The sequence below is a fragment of the Aotus nancymaae genome, unplaced genomic scaffold (genome assembly GCF_030222135.1).
Source record: "Aotus nancymaae isolate 86718 unplaced genomic scaffold, 86718_ANA_hifiasm-v0.15.2.pri h1tg000057l, whole genome shotgun sequence".
Lineage (NCBI taxonomy): Eukaryota > Metazoa > Chordata > Mammalia > Primates > Aotidae > Aotus > Aotus nancymaae.
The window spans coordinates 28,017,428-28,037,642 of NW_026988471.1; the positions used below are offsets into that span (position 1 = coordinate 28,017,428).

The 20,215-nt window shown below is 49.1% G+C and overlaps 1 protein-coding gene across 1 annotated transcript in view; it reads left to right on the forward strand.

Moving 5' to 3' along the window:
* The window catches only part of TOGARAM2 (TOG array regulator of axonemal microtubules 2), a 67,070-nt gene extending 47,072 nt beyond the window's left edge, over window positions 1-19,998 (forward strand). The window contains exons 17-20 of the mRNA XM_012475469.2: window positions 1,178-1,370; window positions 2,280-2,496; window positions 12,213-12,299; window positions 19,263-19,998. Of these exons, the coding sequence (XP_012330892.2) occupies window positions 1,178-1,370; window positions 2,280-2,496; window positions 12,213-12,299; window positions 19,263-19,597 (832 nt within the window). The 3' untranslated portion in view covers window positions 19,598-19,998. The remainder of the gene's footprint in view (window positions 1-1,177; window positions 1,371-2,279; window positions 2,497-12,212; window positions 12,300-19,262) is intronic.
* Window positions 19,999-20,215: the final 217 nt, after the last annotated feature.

The following is a 20,215-nucleotide window of genomic DNA, read 5'->3' on the forward strand; positions in this document are numbered from 1 at the left end:
CTTTGCTTATCCTAGGTGCCATCCACACCTAGAACATGCCTTTTGGTTCTGCAAGATTCAGCTCACCTGTCACCTTCTCCAGGAAGCTCTACCACTCGGTCCCCACGTCCTCAGGGTGGCAGGCTGCCCTGTTCTTTATACCTCTGTCTCCCATTGGTCTGTGTGCTCCTAAAGGCAAAGGCTGTGCTCTCATTTCACACTTCTCAGTGCCCAGCACAGCTCTTGGCTCTCAGTAGACAATGAGTGTGGAATGCAGGAGTGAATCACAGAATGAGGGACAGTGGGCCCCGCTGGATGGGACCTGGGTGTAGGGCATGAGCTCAATGACCCAGGCTTGGAACTGAGGGAGGGAGACAGCAGTTCTGCACGGAGCTGCTCTCATGCTGGCTGGAACAGGACACGGGGCTGTGATGGGCATATGATCCCAGTGTAAGAAAATGGTGCTTTTTACAATTTCCCAAGTCGCTAGGGGATGTGAGCAAAGCCTAGCCAGCCGGGGCTCAGGTACAGGAGCCAGGCAGGAGGTTGGCCATGATGACCTCCAAGGTCTTTCTCCGCTCGTACGTTAAATGTGCACCAGTTGGCCAGGTGTGGTGGCTCATGCCTGTAATCACAGCACTTTGGGAGGCTGAGGTGAGTGGATCATGCGGTCAGAAGTTTGATACCAGCCAGGCCAACAAGCTGAAACCCTGTCTCTACTAAACATACAAAAATTAGCTGGGTGTGGTGGCACATGCCTGTAATCTGAGCTACTTGGGAGGCTGAGGCAGGAGAATCGCTTGAACCCGGGATGTCAAGGTTGAAGTGAGCTGAGATCATGCCATTGCACACTCCAGCCTAGGCAACAAGAGCGAGACTCTGTCTCAAAAAAAAAAAAAAAAATGTGTACCAGTCATTTTTTTATGGTTAGCTACTCCCTCACTCTGACTCCCCCGGTGCTTACGTATCTTCTGAAAAGAGAAAACAATGGTGGGAGGAGAGAACCCTGACCCCTGACCCTGACCCCTTAGGGCCCTGGGCAACAAGCTGTAGGTGGAGGGGAAGCTGGGGGTGGTCTCAGCTGCAGGTGGCACTCTTGTCTCTGCCCCACCTGCCTGTAGAAGGTGGCATGGGACCGGAAGTGGGTTCATTCTTCGGGGCTTTTCCCTGGGGGTCAGACACTCTGCTCCTTACCTAGGCTCAGTTCCAATGGCCCGAGGCTGGTGGGGCTGCGTTCCTCGCTGCGGGGCGGCCGGGAGATGGTGGAGCAGCTGCGGGAGCTGATGCGGCTGCTGGAGGCCAAGGACTTCCGGTCCCGGATGGAAGGCGTGGGGCGGCTCCTGGAGCTCTGCGAGGCCAAGCCGGAGCTCGTGGCTGCTCACCTGGTCCAGGTGAGCACTGCCGGCTTCTCCCTCCCAGCTGTCTCTCCCCTGTGGGTGCAACTTGAATTTGGACAACCCTGAATGGGGCTGGACGTTGTGTCAGACCCCTCAGGGTGTAAGGAGCACTTGCTGTGCAGTTGGCCTTTGTAACGTGGCGACTACCTGGGAGTGGCTGAGTGGGTGAGGGCACCGCCTCCTGCTGGCACCTTGGAAATGCTCAGCGATGTCTCTTGTCTTTCTAGCAGATTTACAGCGAGGCGGGTAGGAGGCAGAGGTGGAGGGCACTGGAGTGAGGCCCTGGGTTGCTTCTGGGGAGCTAGGTACATAATGTTTGGGGCAGAGCGTGCAGCTGGACAGGTGACGGGGCCGTGGCAGCTGAACAGGTGTGTTAGGAGTAGGTACAAGCCCTTCACAGGCTGAACGCTACGGTGGGTGCCTGCTTCTTCGTGGAGTGACGCTGCCGTCAGTCAATTACATAGCTGAACAAAGACACAGGCTCAGAGTCAGCAGACCTGGGTTTCCATCCAAGTTTCTTACTAGCTGTGTGATCTCAGGCAAATCATTGAGCGTCTTGGAGCCCCGGCTGTTGCTGTCGTTTATGGAAAAGTGAGGGTGATAACATGTGTTCCCTGGGTTGTTAAGATCAGTCAGTGAAAAGGAGAGCGCAGAGCAACTAACAAGATGTCCTGGACACTTGTCACGCGATGAGTGCTCAATACCTGCGAGTTCCTCCCCTCGTGCCCACCCTTTTGAGGAGGTGAGCTCTTCGTTTTTGGGAACACTCTGGCATAGGTCAGGGATGCAGGAGGAGTCCCTGCCAAGGGTCCTCAGTTGGGCTAGGGGGAGCGCCAAGCTGCTGCACAGTGGGAGTCCCGCCAGCCTGGGTTCCCATGCGCTCCTGGTTTGTTTCCTCAATAGGTCTTCGATACTTTCACCCCAAGGCTTCAGGATTCCAACAAGAAAGTGAACCAGTGGGCGCTGGAGTCCCTCGCCAAGATGATCCCCCTCCTCAAAGAGAGCTTACACCCCATGCTGCTCTCCATCATCATCGCTGTTGCAGACAACCTCAACTCCAAGAACTCGGGGATTTATGCTGCTGCCGTGGATGTGCTGGATGCAATGGTTGAGAGCCTGGGTGAGTGTCCCACCTGGGCCTGCGTGGCTGTGGTCACCATGCCCACCTTCCTGCTTGGAAATCTGCAAGATGGATATGACCTTGGTTGGTTCCCGGGCCAAATGTTTCACTAGAGGCTGTGTGGGGCAGAGGTGGAGCCCAGGGCCTCTAAAGGTCTTGGCTGGTGGGCTTTCCCATGTCATGTCCACCCGCACCTCTGGATGGTTGGAAGTGGAGGTGACATGGAGATGATCCAGTCCGGCCTGCTCATAGACACATGAGGGAAATGACCCCCCAGGGCCACAAGGCACCATAGTGGGTGAGTCGGGAGTTTTGGGAAGGCTTAAGCTTGGGGCGGGGTTTGTGGTGATGGGCATGGAGGGGAAGTGGAGGGAGGGGATAGAGGATAGAAAGGAAAAAAGGTGGGAGTTATGGAAGAGACATCAGGGAAGGTGAGAGCTTCTTGGTATGACATTTTGCTTCTGGGATGTTACAGGGAATGTTGGTACATCTGCTTGTATTTTCTTATTCCTGTCATGGAAGATGTAAGGTGATGTTTGGTGTACCCAGTACATGGACCAAAGTGCAAATTCCAAACTTTGGGTGTGTGGAGAAAGTAGCACATGAGTAGACTTATGTCCAGCCCAGCAGAAGGACACGCTTTCCTAAACAAGCCTCGCTTCAGTGCGAGGAAGCCGTGGTCTGAAAACTGCCTGTTTGCCTTGTTGCTGTGTGTCCCAATGAGCATAGAGCAACATCTTGCCTTTAGCATCCAAAGACCATCCTTTAGTGGGGCTGGACACACCTACTGACATGCTTGCTGTCCCCTAGCCCGCTTCCTGGCCTGAGCCCAGCTCCCTGGGGCTGGGACAGCTGCCGTGTCCTTGGCTGGAGGCTCCTGGAAAAGTTTCAGTTACAAATCAAAGGCCTGGTCAGGTCCCTCTTTGCCTCTTGAGTTCATAAATATTGTCAGTTTCTGCTCTTCATCTCAGAGGGAATTTATGATTTGCTGAGTTTGTTGCTGTAGAACAAACAATATAAATCGAGCTCTAAATTATGGCTTGTTCTCAAGCGCTGCTCTGGGTAAGTGAGATTGCTGTTGCCAATAACCAAGGCTCTTGGTAAATCACTATGGGCCTTGGATTTATTGGGAAAACCTGTACCAAGCGAAATGGGCTTTAGCTATTTGAAGAGGATAAGCAGCCTTGTCTAGGGAGAGAAATTTTTAACTCTTTCCCCACCAGGTGTTTTAGTTTCCACTTGTTGCCATCAGGCCAGCCTCCTTGAGCTTGCTGGAACTGTGGCACTTCGGGCAACAGAATCTAGTGTCTCACATTGTCACAAGACTCAGGTCCCTCTTATTTGGGGCCCTGCTGTACCCTGCTAGACTGGGCATCCTGGAAAGGAGAGCCTGGGGATGGCCTGCTTTTGTGATCTGAACTCACCTGATGGCAGGATTGTAGCTACCAGGAAGATACCCAAGTCCTTCCTTCTGGGACAGGGCCTCTTTGGATATGGCTGACAATGTACCCTCTGGTTCTTCAGCCAGAGGCTTTGGTGCAACGGGAAGCATCGCTGCCTTCCTCTCTAATCCATAGGTCAGTGCTCAGGCTGGATTGGAGTGCTGTGGGCCTCAAAGGGATGAATGGAGTCCAGTAAATCCCTGGCAAAAGGCTCTGGTGGCGCCCAAAGGGTAAAATATACCATTTTTTTGTTTTTGTTTTTTTGAGATGGAAATTTCGCTCTTGTTGCCCTGGCTGGAGTGCAATGTCACAGTCTCAGCTCACTGCAACCTCCACCTCACGGGTTCAATTGATTCTCCTGCCCCAGCCTCTTGAATAGCTGGGATTACAGGTGCATGCCACCACACCTGGCTAATCTTTTGTATTTTTAGTAGAGATGGGGTTTCACCATGTTGACCAGGCTGGTCTTGAACTCCTGACCTCAGGCGATCCACCCACCTCGGCCTCTCAAAGTGCTGGGATTACAGGTGTGAGCCACCACACCTGGCCAAATATACTGTTTTAGATCCAAGTAATTTTTGAGCAGGTGAGGCATGGGCTATCTGGACCCAGTGGCTTTGCTATAAGCCACACCCTCTCAGCCCAGCTAGCAAAACGAGTTTTGAAAGTGTTCCTAACTTTGAAGTGCCAAGCTGATTTCCACATCCACGTAGGTCAGAACTGGAGGGAATTAGGTCATCCACAAGGAGAACTCATCATTGCCAGGGAGTACCTAGGGTAGACTCTATCTCTGGGAGTGGTTCTTATCTGCCTGTAATGGTCTGAGCCTGGGCTGCAGATGGAAGTAGCTAAATTTCCCCGGTGTCCCTGGGGATTGAGTGGTAGCGGCAGAGAGTGCATCAAGTTGGATGGAAGAGAAGGGGTATGAAGTCCTCCCAGATCACCCAAGCTGAGCCTTGTGGTTCTAGTGGTTTCTTGGAGGACCCTTACCACCAGAGGCCCCCTCCTAGAAGTGGCTTGAATTGGCTATGATCCAGTTTCTCTGATGGGAGGAGTGTTCCCCCAACCCTCCTTTTTCATGCTGCATAAGGGATTCTGGGCTCCAGGCTGGAGATGAACTGTTCAATGCTGTGAAATATTTAAATGTGGAAAGTAACAAAGCAACAGCTCAGCAGATTACTGTTTATTTCCTGCTACCCTGGAGGTCAAGAGGATCAAGCAAGAATAATGCCAAGTTAAGATGTCTTCCGGCATAAAGTCCAGATGGCACAGCCAGGTTGGGAGGATGGCCTTCTTGGGGGACCTGCTAGAACTCACTAATTCTAGAATTCAGTGTTAAAGAAGCCAACATCATCTCTTCTGAGCCCTTGTTTTTCCCAAGGTGGGTGGGGTTGAATGGAGTATTGGTGGAGCAGGTGGGGATTTCTGCCCATGTCCTTTTCTTGGGAAGTAGTAAGGAATGAGACATGTTGGCAGCTTGCTTCTTTACCTCTGTCATCTGTCACTGCCAGCCTTGAGGCCTTTATGGGATTGAGGCTCAAGTGGCATTCTTTCTACTTAGCACTAAGACCTTCTGATTTCAGGGGAATTATTCCAGGATCAAGGAAGTTCCTGAGTAGAACTGGTTGGCTCTGTCTTTGGGCTCTGTTACTGAGTTAGTTACAGAGGAAACGTCACTAATTAAAACATCAGGCTGCTGACAGCTCATCCCCTTCTGGTCAGACCTCAGCATTCAGGCTTCTCAGTGCCAAAAGGAGCTCTCGTAATTTAGTCCAGCCCTTGGTCAGTACTGGAGAGAGCAGAGAGGCTTGGAATGGGGGTGGCTTCGGGTCTACTTTTGCTATTTTGCTCTCTGACTTTAAATTTATTACCTTATATAAATCCTATGAACATTATATTGTTAATGGAATTTAAAAATACATCCATGATGCTTCTCCAGTATACCAACTGCTTAAAAATATCCCCGTCTTCCATTTTTGTATCTCTATATACAAATTTCCCTGGTTAAAAATCATAATGTAAATACAGTTTTGATCTTGCTTCTTTCCTTTAACACTACCCAGTTTCCCATTAGGCAGTCTCTCTAGTTAGTTAAAAAATCTAAAGTTCGCTTCTACCACTGTAAAGAAATCATACTTATTATTGAGAAAATGAAAATACAAAGCATTTGAAAGGGAAAAAAAATCCCTCACTCATAGTCCCAACTTTTAAAAGAAACTGTTATTAACATTTGGCATTTTTTGAGTTTTTTCCTGTGTACATTTGTGTGCATGGGTGTTGTAGGGTAAACACACCTGATAGCAATAATTTAAGCATCCCCTTAGAATGACTGAATGGCAGACACACCTGAACGTGTGTTCTGAGCAAGGGAACCTGGGAACGGCCAACTCGGAGATTTGTTCCTTGTTTATGAGGCACATCTGAGCCCCCGACCTGTCCCTTGGAACATGAACCACACAGGGGGTTGAGGCCCCGAGTTTTGGGGGTAAATGAAGGTTGCCAGGTGAGGGTGAATATGCTGTATAAACTGCATGCTGTTGCAGATGTTTGCGATTTTCCTGCCCAGCCCTCCCACACTGGGCCATGAGGTTCTCCCATTCAGCCCGCAGTCACTAGAGTCTTGCCCCTGTAGGTAAGGCCCTATTAAAACCCCATGTCTTGTTTGTTGGCTTTGGGTCTCTTGAACCAGATACTCTTCCTGTTAATAGGGGCTAATAAGGGCTCAGTGCAACAGTTGTGATGTTATACATTTGAATTTGCATCCTGCTTTTAAAAAATCAGCATACACATTTGCAGAAGATTCTACTCTTGAGTCACTTTTTTTTTCCCGTGAGTTAAGAGTCTGGCTCTGTCACCCAGGCTGGAGTGCAGTGGTGCAGTTGGGGCTCACTTGAACCTCCACCTCCTAGGTTCAAGTGATCCTTCTGCCTCAGCCTCCCAAGTAGCTGGGATTGCAGGTGCGCGCCACCACACCTGGCTAATTTTTGTCTTTTAGTAGAGATGGGGTTCACCATGTTGGTCAGGCTGGTCTCGAACTCCTGACCTCGGGTGAGCTGCCCACCTCAGCTTCCCAAAGTGCTGGGACTACAGGCGTGAGCCACTGTGCCCGGCCTTGAGTCACTTTTAACAGCTCCATCACGTGGCTGCAGCGTAGCTTGCATGTTTCTGTGCAAGTGAATCAGTCTCAGTTTTTTCTTTTTCTTTTTTTTTTTTTGAGATGGAGTTTCACTTTTGTTGCCCAGGCTGGAGTGCAATGGTGCAATCTCGGCTCACTGCAACCTCTGCCTCGTGGGTTCAAGCGATTCTCCTATCTCTGCCTCCCCAGAAGCTGGAATTACAGGCATGTGCCACCACGCCCAGCTACTTTTTTGTATTTTTAGTAGAGACGGGGTTTCACCGTGTTGGCCAGGCTGGTCTCAAACTCCTGACCTCAGGTGATCCACCTGCCTCGGCCTCCCAAAGTGCTGGGATTACAGGTGTGAGCCACCGTGACTGGCCCAGTCTCAGTTTTTTCTTTAGATGGGCATACTTAGTGTTGGCAGCCACAGTGAGTGTGGTATATCATAACTCACCAACTCTTATGGGTATTTGGGGGACCCCAGTCTGACCCAGTCTGGCTCATTTCCTTGCTGCCACTGTCCTTGTTTTCTACACTTTCTTAAAAGCTCTTATCTGGCTTCCCCGTAGCTGGAGGATGATGTGACCTGGTGGCCTCAGGGCTTGGCTGAATGGGACAGGTGCAAGGCCCCTTAGACCTCCACCCCATTGTAGAGAGGGGAGTCTGATCCTGGGAAGGACAGCGTCTCTGGGCTGAGGTTGGTGGCTGTTTTCTCTCCATTGCAAGGCCAGTCTTTGCTTCCTTGTGATGCAGAAAAGGAGCCTAGGAAAGCCCCAGGCTAGGCTAGTGGAGTAGATTTTCAGCTTTTAAAAAGTAGATTTTAGCCTCTTTATTGGTCTCTCTACCGTGAAGGTTGCTGGGCTCTCAGAGAGTTTTGAGGTAATAATAGTAACAATAGTAGCTGATACTTGCATAGTAATTATATGCTCTAGGCACTATCCTCAGCATTGTTTGTTCATTGAACCCTTACAGCAACTTTATGAGAAAGCTATTAGTATCATCCCCATTTTATAGATGGGTAAACTGAGGCAGAGAGCAGCTAAGTGGCTTGTCCAGTGTTCCACAGTAAAACATGAAAGAGCCGGGATTAAAACCCAGGCAGTCTGTATTCAGAGCTCTTATAACTGCTGTGCTTCAGTGTGTCTTATTGAACCTGGAGGTAACCTGAAAGGTGAGCCTTCACTCTAAAAGTGGCCAGAGGAAAGACAGGCCACCTGCCTGGGCATAGTGCTCTGGGGCTCATAGACCAGCTCAGGCACACTGTGTTCTGTCTTGACATTGCCCTGCATGCTACAAGCATTTATTCAACATCTGCCATGTGCTGTGCACCATGGGAGCATGGTCTGGCACAGGTCTCTGCTGGATATGCATTTTGTTTTTTTGAGACAGAGTTTCGCTCTTGTTGCCCAAGCTGGAGTGCAATGGCATGATCTTGGCTCACTGCAACCTCTGCCCCCTAAGTACAAGCGATTCTCCTGTCTCAGCCTCCCATATGGCTTGGATTACAGGCATGCACCACCACACCTGGCTATTATTTTTTTTTTTTTTTGTATTTCGTAGAGGTGGGGTTTCACCATGTTAGTCAGGGTGGTTGCAAACTCCTGACCTCAGGTGATCCTCCTGCCTCGGCCTCCCAAGATGCTGGGATTACAGGTTTGTGCCACCATGCCCGGCCTGGATATGTATTTTTAAGTGTTCCCCAAGTTCACTTCCTTCTGGCTCTGGGGAGGGATGTTTGGGGCCAGAAGTGGGTACCCCCAACTGTGTCTAGATGACAGGTTCACGATAAACCAATTGTCACACCCAGGGTCAGGTTCGAGTTCATGCTGAGGTATGAAGGGAGTCGGTGGATGAGCAGAAAGAACACTTGGGGGGCCGTAGGCAGGTGAAAGATGATTTTATTCAGCAGCAGCTCTCATCAGCAGCTTGCTCTCACACCATCTCCTCGGTCTCAGCTGCTTAGTCTGGCGGCTCCCACACGCAGCTGCACTGGTTCTCCCTTGTCTTCAGGGTCAGCAGCTTAACTCTTTCCCTCTGGGCACAGCCGTTTCCCGGCTCTATGTCTATCTGCCAGATGGTCATTCTCTCTTACAGGGGGCAGTTGCTTCACTCTCTGGGCACACACAAGCCTGTACAGTGTCAGCAGGGCAATTATACCTTTTACAGACAATAGTGGCTTAGGGCCAAGGCATGGCCTTCTCATGTTATGGTTACATGGCTGTGATAACAAGTGGAGTTAAATGCCTGTGCTCTAAACTTGCTGAGTCACTCTGGATGTTTATCTTGGCCTATCCTTGACCAAAGCACAGCCATGTTCCTTACATTAGAGAATGTTCTAGACTGAGTTTTATGGGAGATGACCAAGGAGGAAGAAGTCCTTGTCTTCAAATCTGAGCCCAGGTAAATGATGGGGGTGGGACAAATAGAAACACCTGGAAGCAATAAAACAGGTGCCATTCATATAAAAACCTATTCTTATGTAATTAACAGCTTTACCAATATACCCCAAGACCTTGTCTTGCTAATTGCAATATTCTAGAAGCTGGCATCTCATTCATCTCCCGGGACAAATTATTTTAAAGCCTCTTGCTTTGTGGATGAAGTGTTTGCAAACAGCAGAGATGTACCTGGGTAGATTTTCTCCTCTGTATCCCTCAGGAGGAGAGCAAGGGAAGCAGGGATGAGCTCTGAGCTAAACTTGTGCCTGATGAGAAAAGCAAAGCTTTGAGTTCACCTCTACAGGGGCTGTGTGCTGAGGTCTTGAAGGAACTTGAAAAAGGTCAGACTGGAAAGACTTCCTCGTGCAGAGTTCTAAAAACTCTGTCCCCTGCAAAGAGAAGTCTGCCCTTGAGATGTCAGCTCCTGGGACATGCAAGTTGGGGCTGCTGTGGTAACACCACACAGGCCTCCTGCCCTCCCCTCCCTGACAGGTGCAGGCAAGCCCCAAAGCCACATCTCTGAAAAGTGCATTGTGTTACTTGCCCCACCTTCTACTGAATTAAGCTGTGACTACTATGGTTGCAAAATCCTGGGAGCTCGGCAGTTCCTCTGCAGTCCACAGGGAGAAGGTTCTGATGATGATGTGTAGTTCTCAGCTTAGCCACCTTTCTAGGACAGGGCCACTTTTCTGACCTTGTGTTATCTTTGTGAGACATGCAGCTCTTCAAGTTTAATAGTTGGAGAAACCAGGAGGTGTCAGCTAGAATGGGGAGAAATGAGCGGCTTCTAAATTCAGTAGATATGGGGTCCTGCTGCAGTCGACTTCAGGAATATGAAGGAGCCAGAGCCTCTTTATCCTGGAAAGTCCCCACCCCATTTGCTTGTGATTTCACCATTAGTGGCTCATCTCTGTAATAAACACTTATACTATTTCAGTTCCTTCAAGATACAAATGGAGAGGTGCTCAGTCCCCAGAGCTTTACCTGTGGGCGTGGCTGGGCAGTGGGGGAGCCAGCCGTGCCTAGCGGCTGGGTGTGGCTGGATGGTTGGTGGGGCTGTGATTGGGGGTGGGGGCGGGGATACTGGGACAATTTTTTAAAAAGGGTTTCAAGTCCCTCTTTCTCCAAACCTCCTAAAGGCGTATTGGGGCATAGAGATGATAAATTTAGCCGTCTTTGCAAGTACATTCATGCCGGGTCTGGGGCTCAGACCACCTGGAGTTTACAAGCATGAAGAAAATCAGGCCCAGGCAGTGAGGTCATACATAAACCACTGATGATAATACGTGCTCCTCAACCCACAAACTCCCTCCCCTGACCCTGCCAGGGCTGCCTAGTCTGGCGGCTCCCACACAGAGCCACGCTTCTGCTCTGCATAGAATGACTGTGGGAGGTAGAAAAGTTCCTTTTTACAGTTTCCTTTCTTGTTAAAGAATAAGTCATAAGTGTGCTAATAACTTTGTTAAGCCCTATCCTATGTAGCTGTTAGACATGCCATGTTTACAGGCACGTAGCACATTTTATGTCCTTGTACTTTAACCAAGATATCTGTGCTGGATGAGCTCATAGGCATGTCCCAGCTCTCCATTGCTTTTATCTGTTTAGAAAAGTTTTAAGTTATTAGCCAATCGGGTTTTGGTTTAGATTGTGAGGTCTGGCTCCAGCCAACAGAGATCAGACACAGCAGTAAGTACAACCCCAAGTGCGTAAGGGATAAATCTGTCTGTTTTCCTTTGCTCATTGTACTCTTGTGGCGCAATGGTTAGCGAGGGTACCCTTCCTGCAGTCCACGAAGTAAAAAATTGCATTGCTGAAAGATCCCTTGTCTCAGTGCTAATTTTTCTTTGCAGCACCGACCATCTATTTCCAACAATGACCAAGCATCCTGGGTTCCTGGGACTTGGTACTGACAGTGCTGAAGTGGGGAGAGCCCAGGCCCACCAGGACCAGAGGTCACCCTGGCTTCAGACCTGCAGGCTCTTGGTTACAAGAGCACAGTGCTTCCCATCTTATGTCAGGGTTCACGTCTGAGCCTCTGTCTGCCTGGGTTTTACTTGGCTCCTAGCCCCATGCCTATTACATAGATGATATCAGTATGTGTTCAGTGTGGAAATAAACCACCACTGGCTGTGGGTACATCTTGGTAGTTAGAGCACAAACTCAGGCTTTGAGAAGAGCTATAATTTCTGAATTCTGATCCTAACATTTTACTGACCTCTGTGTAACTCCGTTTCCCCTAACAAGAATATCTGTATATCTATCCATTCATCTCTATTATCTATCTTCTATCTATCCATCTTCTATCATCTTATCTCCATCATCTATTCATCCATCCATCCATGTATCCATCCATCTTCTATCTATCATCTATTTATCAATCATCTATCTATCTATGTATGTACCTATCCATATATCTACTCTGTTTTGCCCCAAAACTATGGCAATTTTGAGAAGCACAGACAATACGAACCAGATCTGTGGGAATAAATGAGGCCTGTTTGGGAGCCAGTTTAACTATTTCAGGCCACTCATTCTTTCCCAAACACGCTACATACATTCACTATAAGTGGCCCCTTTGTGACCTGGAAAAATTAATTCAGCTCCCCCGAAGGCCTCACCCCCATGCAGGCATTGTGGGTATGTGGCCCTGCAAACTCCTTGTGCTGTCATCACTCAGCTCCCAGCGGCATGGCCACTGACATCCCCCTTCTCTTTCAGACAACCTTTGCCTTCTTCCAGCATTTGCTGGGCGGGTGCGTTTCCTGAGTGGCCGTGCAGTGCTGGATGTCACAGATCGCCTGGCAGGTGAGCACCCCCAGCCCTGCCCCACGCAGCCTCCTCGTAGATTTCTGTTCTCTCCTGGCCTGTGGTTGAACCATTCACCCTGTTATCTTAGACCTGAAATAAACCCCATCAATCATTTAAAATTTTGATAATCTGGTTTTCTGTGTGTGTGACAATCTCCACATTGCCAGAAGACAGTCTTTGTTTTTGATCAAAATGAGGTATGTTTGTACAAAAGCAAAAGAGTTTTTAAGAAACTGTTACAGGTTGAATCTCCCTAATTGGAAAATTGGAAATGCTCTAAAATCTGAAACTTTTTGAGCGCTGACATGACATTCAAAGAAAATGCACATTGGGGCATTTCTGATTTCAGATTTTGGGATTAGGGATGCAGAACTGATGAGTATCATGGAAATATTCCAAAATCAGATACATACCTGAAATACTGCTGGTACCAAATACTTTAGATAAGGGACACTCAACCTGGGTGCCTTTCTTCTTCCTTGTAGACATGGATGCTTCTAGCCTAGAGAGTACCTTTGTGTGAGTCAGAAAAAGCCTCCCTTTCCAGATAGACACTGCCTGGTGGGTGCATATGGCTTGGTCAGTTGATAGCACCATCAAGAGAATTAGAAAAGGTTGCAGTGTGCAACTTTGGCGTGTGCAGCCTGGCATGCAGGTGTGGGCTGGGTTTCAACCCCACAGGACCCCTTGGCTGGTGCTGGGACTGTGTTATGTAGAGACGGGGCCTTGGCCTGAATCTGCTCAGTCTTGCTCAAGCTTCAGCTGACGAAAGTTTGCTCCAATCCTGTTTCTGCTTTGAGTCTACAGGAGAAGTCCAAGTGAATTCGTTCCAGGGCTGAAATCTGTTCTTGTGGCCCTTGAGATGGCAATACAGAAAGGACACAGGCTTTGGGGTCCACAGACCCATCTGCCACCACCAGCCCTGACCTTGGGCAGGTTACTTAGTTTGGTTTCATGATCATTTTTGCTTGCACAAAGCCTCCTCCCTTCTCTTGGGAATGTCATATCTAGGGAGGGGGGCAGGGAGACTCTGTTCCCTCAACTTCTGATGGTCCCCCTGAAATGCAGACAGATCATGCAACAGCCCTGCTTCAATCTTCGTGAGGCTCCTGGGCTGTCTTCAGGATGTGTCAAGGCCCCCTGGAGTGGCCCACAGCTGTCACTGCTGCTCAAGGCTGTGCCCCCTTCCTCCCACCCCCAGCTCTATGCACTGGATCATTGAATCCTCATCATCAGCCCACAGGAGGATGTAGATTCCACTTGGTGGAGAAAAGGAGAATGGAGCTCAGAAAAGTGACATGCACGAGGTCTCTTGGTGAGGAATCCAGCACATGTCCTGGGAGGCTGGCTGCAGACCCAAGCCCCCAACCATGTGCTGCGCTGCTTCCCCTGACACTCTGTCTCCTGGGTGCCTGCATGCACCCTCCACGCAGTGGCCGGTCTCTCAACCTCTTGCTCTGCCCACACATGGCTGCCTGCCTGGAAAGCCTTCTCCATTCTTCTTACTCTACCTGGGGGATGCCTGCTTGGCTCTGGCATTACCTTCTCCCCACGTATTTCTCAAGACTACGTCCCACATGGTATCACTGGTCTGTCTGCTGCCCTCCCCTCCTAGCCCAGCTGTGAGCATTCAGAGAGGGGCCCGGCGCATGCTGTATGGCAGAGGACCTTGACAGCTCTTCCCCTGCCCCATCTCTTGCTCCTGGTCTTGCCTCTGCCTGGTTCTGTCCTTGTAGCATTCCTGGAGTGGCCTCTTGCCTTACGGGAAGGCAGGTGCGAGGCCATCCCAGAGCAAATGGGATGAGTGAGGCAGGGCTAGCTGCAGGTGCGCTGGGGCAGAACAGGGTATGTAACTAAGACAGCCCTAGACACCAGACAAGGAACCCTTTGCCATTGCTCAAAATCAGCATTTTCTGCATGAAAGGTTTACCTGTCATTGTCTGGGTAATTTATGGGGCCCAGAGGTAGGCTAGTATCTTCACCATATCCACTTACTGTCATTTTTTTCTTATTTCCAAGAGACCTCAAAAGCAAGAGCTTCTCCATAGCTCTTCTGTTAACTCCGTGTCCACCAGGAACAGAGAAGAAAAATTTTATTGACACAGGCGATGTCTAATAATAGCACAGCTTAATAGGAGTAAATCTTCTGCTAATCACTTCAGCTGCTTCTAAGCTTGAGTTTAATGGGGTTTAGTCCCTCATGCTGGCCCCCAGAAGGGCCTCACCATCTTTGCCAGCTTCAGAGTCAACCCCTGCCACCCAGGTGCCCACCACATCCTCGCACCTGGGGCACATGGCTCTGAAGTAGCCTGAATTCTATTAGCCAAGATGTGAACAGAGAAGGTGGAGTTGGCTGTGGAACTGAGTTCAGGTGGGGACTGCTACTCTTTCTGTGGAGTGAGCTTCCTGGGGGCTGAAGTGTAAAATACATCTGACTCTGGAAGAGAATGCAAGGAGCAGGAGTGGAGAAAATGTAGCAGGTTGGGGAAGGGGGCTCTTGGGTGTGGGGGTGGAGGGTGTGTGCCTGGGCCTGGTTCTTGAGCTAGTTCTCACTTTTCCCTGCTGTATTAGTCTGTTCTCACACTACTGATAAAGACATACCTGAGACTGAGGAATTTATGAAGAAAAAGATGTTTAATGGACAAACAGTTCCACATGGCTGGGGAGGCCTCACCATCATGCCACTCATCTTACATGGTGGCAAGGAAGACAGAATTTGTGCAGGGAAGTTCCTCCTTATAACCTTATAAAACCATCAGGTCTTGTGAGACTTACTATTACGAGAACTGCGCTGGAAAGACCTGCCCCCATGATTCAATTACTTCCCACCAGCTCCCTCCCATGACACGTGGGAATTGTGGGAACTACAATGCAAGATGAGATTTGGGTGGGGACACAGTCAAACCACATACCCCCTGTTAAAAATATTGTGTTAAAATGCACAACATAAAATTTGCCACCTTAACCATTTTTAGGTGCACAGTTCAGTGGGTATTAAGTGTCCATGAAGTTTTACAGTCATCTGCAGAACTCTTCACATCTTGGAAATCAGAAACCATGTCCCCGTTAGGCACTAACTCCCCATTCCTCCCTTCCCCAGACCCTGGCAACCACCATTCTACTTTCTGTCTCCATGATTTTGGCTATCTTGGTATGTCATATAAATGGAAGTATACAGTTTATGTCATTTTGTGTCTGGCTTAATTCACACAGCAGAATATCCTCAAGATTTATCCATTATCCATGTTGAGGCAGGTGTCAGAATTTCCTTATTTTTTTTTTTTTTGAGAAAGAGTCTCAGTTGCCCAGGCTAGAGTGCAGTGACACGATCTTGGCTCACTGCGACCTCTGCCTCCCGGGTCAAGCCATTCTCCTGCTTCAGCCTCCTGAGTAGCTGGGATTACAGGTGCCTGCCACCATGCCTGGCTAATTTTTTTTTTTTTTTGTATTTTTATTAGAAATGAGGTTTCACCATGTTCGCCAGGCTGGTCTTGAACTCCTGACCTCAAGTGATCTACCCACCTTGGCCTCCCAAAGTGCTGGGATTACAGGGGTGAACCACTGCACCTGGCCTCCCCAATTTTTTTTGAGGGGAGAGATTCTCATCCTGTCACCGAGGCTGGAGTGTAATGACAAGATCTCAGCTCACTGCAACCTCTGTCTCCCAGGTTCAAACCATTCTCATGCTTCAGGCTCCCGAGTAGCTGGGATTGCAGGTGCCCACCACAACGCCCAGCTAGTTTTTGTATTTTCAGTAGAGACAGGGTTTTGCCATGTTGGCCAGGCTGGTCTTGAACTCCTGACCTCAAGTGATTCACCCACCTAGGCCTCTCAAAGTGCTTGGATTACAGGCATGAGCCACAGCACCTGGCCAGAATTCCCTTCCTTTTGAAGGCTGAATTACATTCCATTGTATGTACATACCACGTTTTGTTTATCCATTCCTCAATGGACACTGGGCTGCTTCTGCCTTTTGGCAATTGTGAAAAAGGTTGGTATAAACATGGGTATACAAATATCTCTTTGCGTTCTCACCTATTTTTGCAGGTGAGATTCCACAGGGATTCAGGACACCTCTGAGTTATCGTTATTCAGTGTAGGTCAGGGTCATCCATTTTCTTTCTTTCTTTTTTTTTTTGAGACAAAGACTCACTCTGTTGTTCAGGCTGGAGTGTAGTAGTGCCATCTTGGCTCACTGCAATGTCCACCTCCTGGGTTCAAGCAATTCTCCTGCCTCAGTCTCCTGAGTAGCTGGGACTACAGGCACATGCCACCATGCCCGGCTAATTTTTTTGTATTTTTAAGTAGACATGGGGTTTTACTATGTTGGCCAGGCTGGACTTGAACTCCTGACCTTGTGATCTGCTCTCCTTGGCCTCCCAAAGTGCTGAGATTACAGGCACGAGCCACCACACCCAGCAGGTTATTCATTTTCTTTTGGTTCCCTCTCACTGAACCCCTTCTAGTTTCCCCTCATCTCCCACCCTGGGGCTGACAGGGACTGCTTTCCTGTCACCTGTTCTCTTCCTACTCAGTCTGTTTCAAGCACAGGGAACAGAACTCTCAACTCTTTCCAGCCAGTGTACCTCTTCGTTCCACTTTAGAAAGCTCCTCCAAGCCCTTTCCTCCAAGATCCTTTCCTGGGGAATGCTGGGGTGACCCACAGGGTGCAGTCCTGCCCTTCCAGTTATCAGGACCACCTTCGCCTCTGAGGTTCCCTGCAAGAGCCCCGAGGGTGTGGCCTCAAAGACAACATTCCTTGAGAAATGTCACCGAGAGAGTGTCAGGCTGCCCAGAGGTAGCCCAGGGCATCTTCCCTGGTTCCTCATTATTCTAGGCTGGCTTCGAAATCAGAGGGACCCGTGGGGCTCTTGGAGGAAGATATCCTAGAGGATTGGATGATGTGGAGCTGAAGAGGGAAGGACAATTTGCAGTTTCATTAAAAATAAAACATGGCAGCTCACATCTATGATCCTAGCATTTTGGGAGGCCAAGGTAGGCGGATTGCTTGAGGAGTTCAAGACCAGTCTGGGTAACATACTGAGACCCCATCTTTACAAAAAAATTTTTAAAAAATTAACCGAGCATGGTGGCACATGCCTGTGGTCCCCAACTACTGGGGAGGCAGAGGCAGGAGAATTACTTGAGCCCAGGAGGTCGAGACTGTAGTGAACCATGATTGTGCCACTCCACTCCAGCCTGGGTGACTGAGCAAGACCCTGTCCCAATAAATGAATGAATGAATGAATGAATCTCCAGATCAGCCTCTGAAATACGAAATCCCTAGAAATTTGGGGATAGCTGGGGGTAGAAAGAGTGTGGACTTTGGAGTCCAGGCAGATGTGGCCTCGGTCCTCTGCTTTGCGCTTTGACTTGATTTGAGTCTTGCTTTCTTCCTCTGGAAAGTGGACAGACATCCTGCCTTGCGGGTGCTGTGAGCATGAAATGGAGCTATGCTGCGAAGCTCTGAGCCCTGAGCTCAGGCAGTTTCCAGAATTTGGAAACTGTTTTCCACAGAATTCCCGGCTCGCAGAATCTTCCAGTTTCTTTGCCCCCAGAATCAATAAAGCACTTCTATGAGTGTTGTTTGCCTGCCCCAGCAATTATCCTTTGGCAGGATGACAGGCAGAGTGTGTGAGTTGCAAAGCCAGCTTCATTAGTGCTAATGCATTTAGGGTAACGTGGCCACAGTTGAAGGCCTGAACAGCCCCTCTGGGGATCCAGGAGAGCTCTTGATGTGGTTTTGATGCGGCCACAGCTCTGGCATTTACTCTGGTGATGGAGGGCTGGCTGGCAGATTCAGCTGGCTTCTGGGTCCTCTGGGGTTTAAGAGGGTTGGGGGCCTTGGGCAACCAGATTTGAGGGATTCATCAATGGAATGGTCTGTGCAGAGCTTGGTGGTTCACAAGCACGTTCGTGCCTCTGCAGCTGGTCTCGTCCTGAGGTTTGGCATCTGGGTGCCAGGGAGGCTGTGCTAGCCATCTTCCCTGCCAGCTGTCTTGTCTGCCATCATGCTTCATGTGAGAGGGTCTCAATTTCCCTCCCTGTAGTTTTTCTCTGTATTTGTGTGGACTTCCATAGGTGGTGATGTGGATAAATGCAATGCTAATATAGTTACTATTTGTCATCTGCCTGCCTACAGGTAGGGACCTTATGTATATTTATTATCGAATTTCTAACAATCTTGAGAGGTTAGTTAAGCATTTTTTTTTTTTTTTGAGACGAAGTCTCGCTCTGTCACCCAGGCTGGAGTACAGTGGCACGATCTCGGCTCACTGCAACCTCTGCCTCCTGAGTTCAAGCCATTCTCCTGCCTCAGCCTCCTGAGTAGCTGGGATTACAGGCACGCACCACCATGCCCGGCTAATTTTTTGTATTTTTAGTAGAGACGAGGTTTCACCATGTTGGTCAGGCTAGTCTCGAACTTCTGACCTCGTGATCCACCTGTCTTGACCTCCCAAAGTGCTGGGATTACAGGTGTGAGCCACTGTGCCTGGCCTTAGTTCAGCATTTTTTCCCTTACTTTATGGATTTGGAAAAATCTCAGAAAGGTCGGGTGGCTTCTTCAGGCTGACACAGCTGGTGGGGGCAGGATTGTAGCCAGCTGTGCCTGCCTTTTTCCTGTTTCCTGGGCTGGAGGAACCATTATGATTGTCAGAGACTCTGCATACTTCTGCCTTTGCATGCCCCTTTCTCCATAAAAAAAAAATTCAAAAATTATAGTTTTTGAATGGTTGGTATAAGTATAGATATAAACCAGGTTGGATATATTCATATATTTTCTACTAATGTTAAAAGAAGCTAACACATTTTTATGGGCCCCTAAATGTGTCATGATCCTTAGGCACTGCGTCTGCTGGGCTGCTAGCCCTTTTGGGGACAAAGTTGGTGTTCCAAGAGAGGGAAGTGGGAGAGGGCGAGAGTGACTGGCTCAAGTGACTTTCTTTTTCTGCCTGACAGTGCTGGTGGCCTCAGTTTACCCCCAGAAGCCTCAGGCTGTAGAGCGGCATGTACTTCCCATCCTCTGGCACTTCCTGAACACCACCCCCTGGAGCGGCAACCTGCCCGTGCCCAGTGGGAACGTCCGCGCGGTGGTGTGCCGGCTGTCCCGGAGCCTCCAGGAGCACATGGGCTCCCGCCTGCTGGAATTTGCTGCCAGCCAGTCAAAGCATGTCCTCAAGATGCTCCAGGACCTCTTAGATTCAGAATCCTCGGGAGGCAGCCACAAGGCCACCGACAGAGGGGTGGCCCCTGACAGCAAGACTGGCAGCTCACACCCTTTCCAGCTGGATTAAAGATGGATCTGAAATGGGCAATTATTATTATTTTTTATCCTGTTTCATTTTTATGGTGGAATATTCTCCTGGTTACTTTACCCCTTAGAGTTCCAGATGTACATGGTATATTTTGAAGTAGAAATAAAAGAGTTACTTATTTTTCTAAGGCTTTATTATCTTGCACTTTTTTAACTGCAGAGAATTTTTTATTAACTAGGTTTGTGACGAATGAAACGAAATGTGACAGCAGCAAAACCAGTTTTGGACAATGTTGAGACAAAGAAGGAAAAGGGTAGCACGGACCTGTAAGTTGCAGCTTGTTTGAGACGATAGTTCCCCATCTGTGAGCTGCTGAGCAAGCCCTCCCGAAATCCGCAGCTCCTGGGTTGGTCATCGAATCCAGTCCATTTGTTATGGGCCTGACTGGAGGTGAGTGTAACAAATGTGTTCAGGGATGTCGTGCTTCCCCCCTGCAAAAGCTGCAGCGCGTCTGTTGGTCCCGTGGGAGTTGTCTGATGGGATCTGCCCAGCTTATCAAAAGACAAGGGGAATTTGACATTTGCATCACTAAAAGCCTTCTCTAGAAGGTGGCATTCTGGCTAGTCCTGGAGAGGACTAGATGATGCTTTCCCCTTG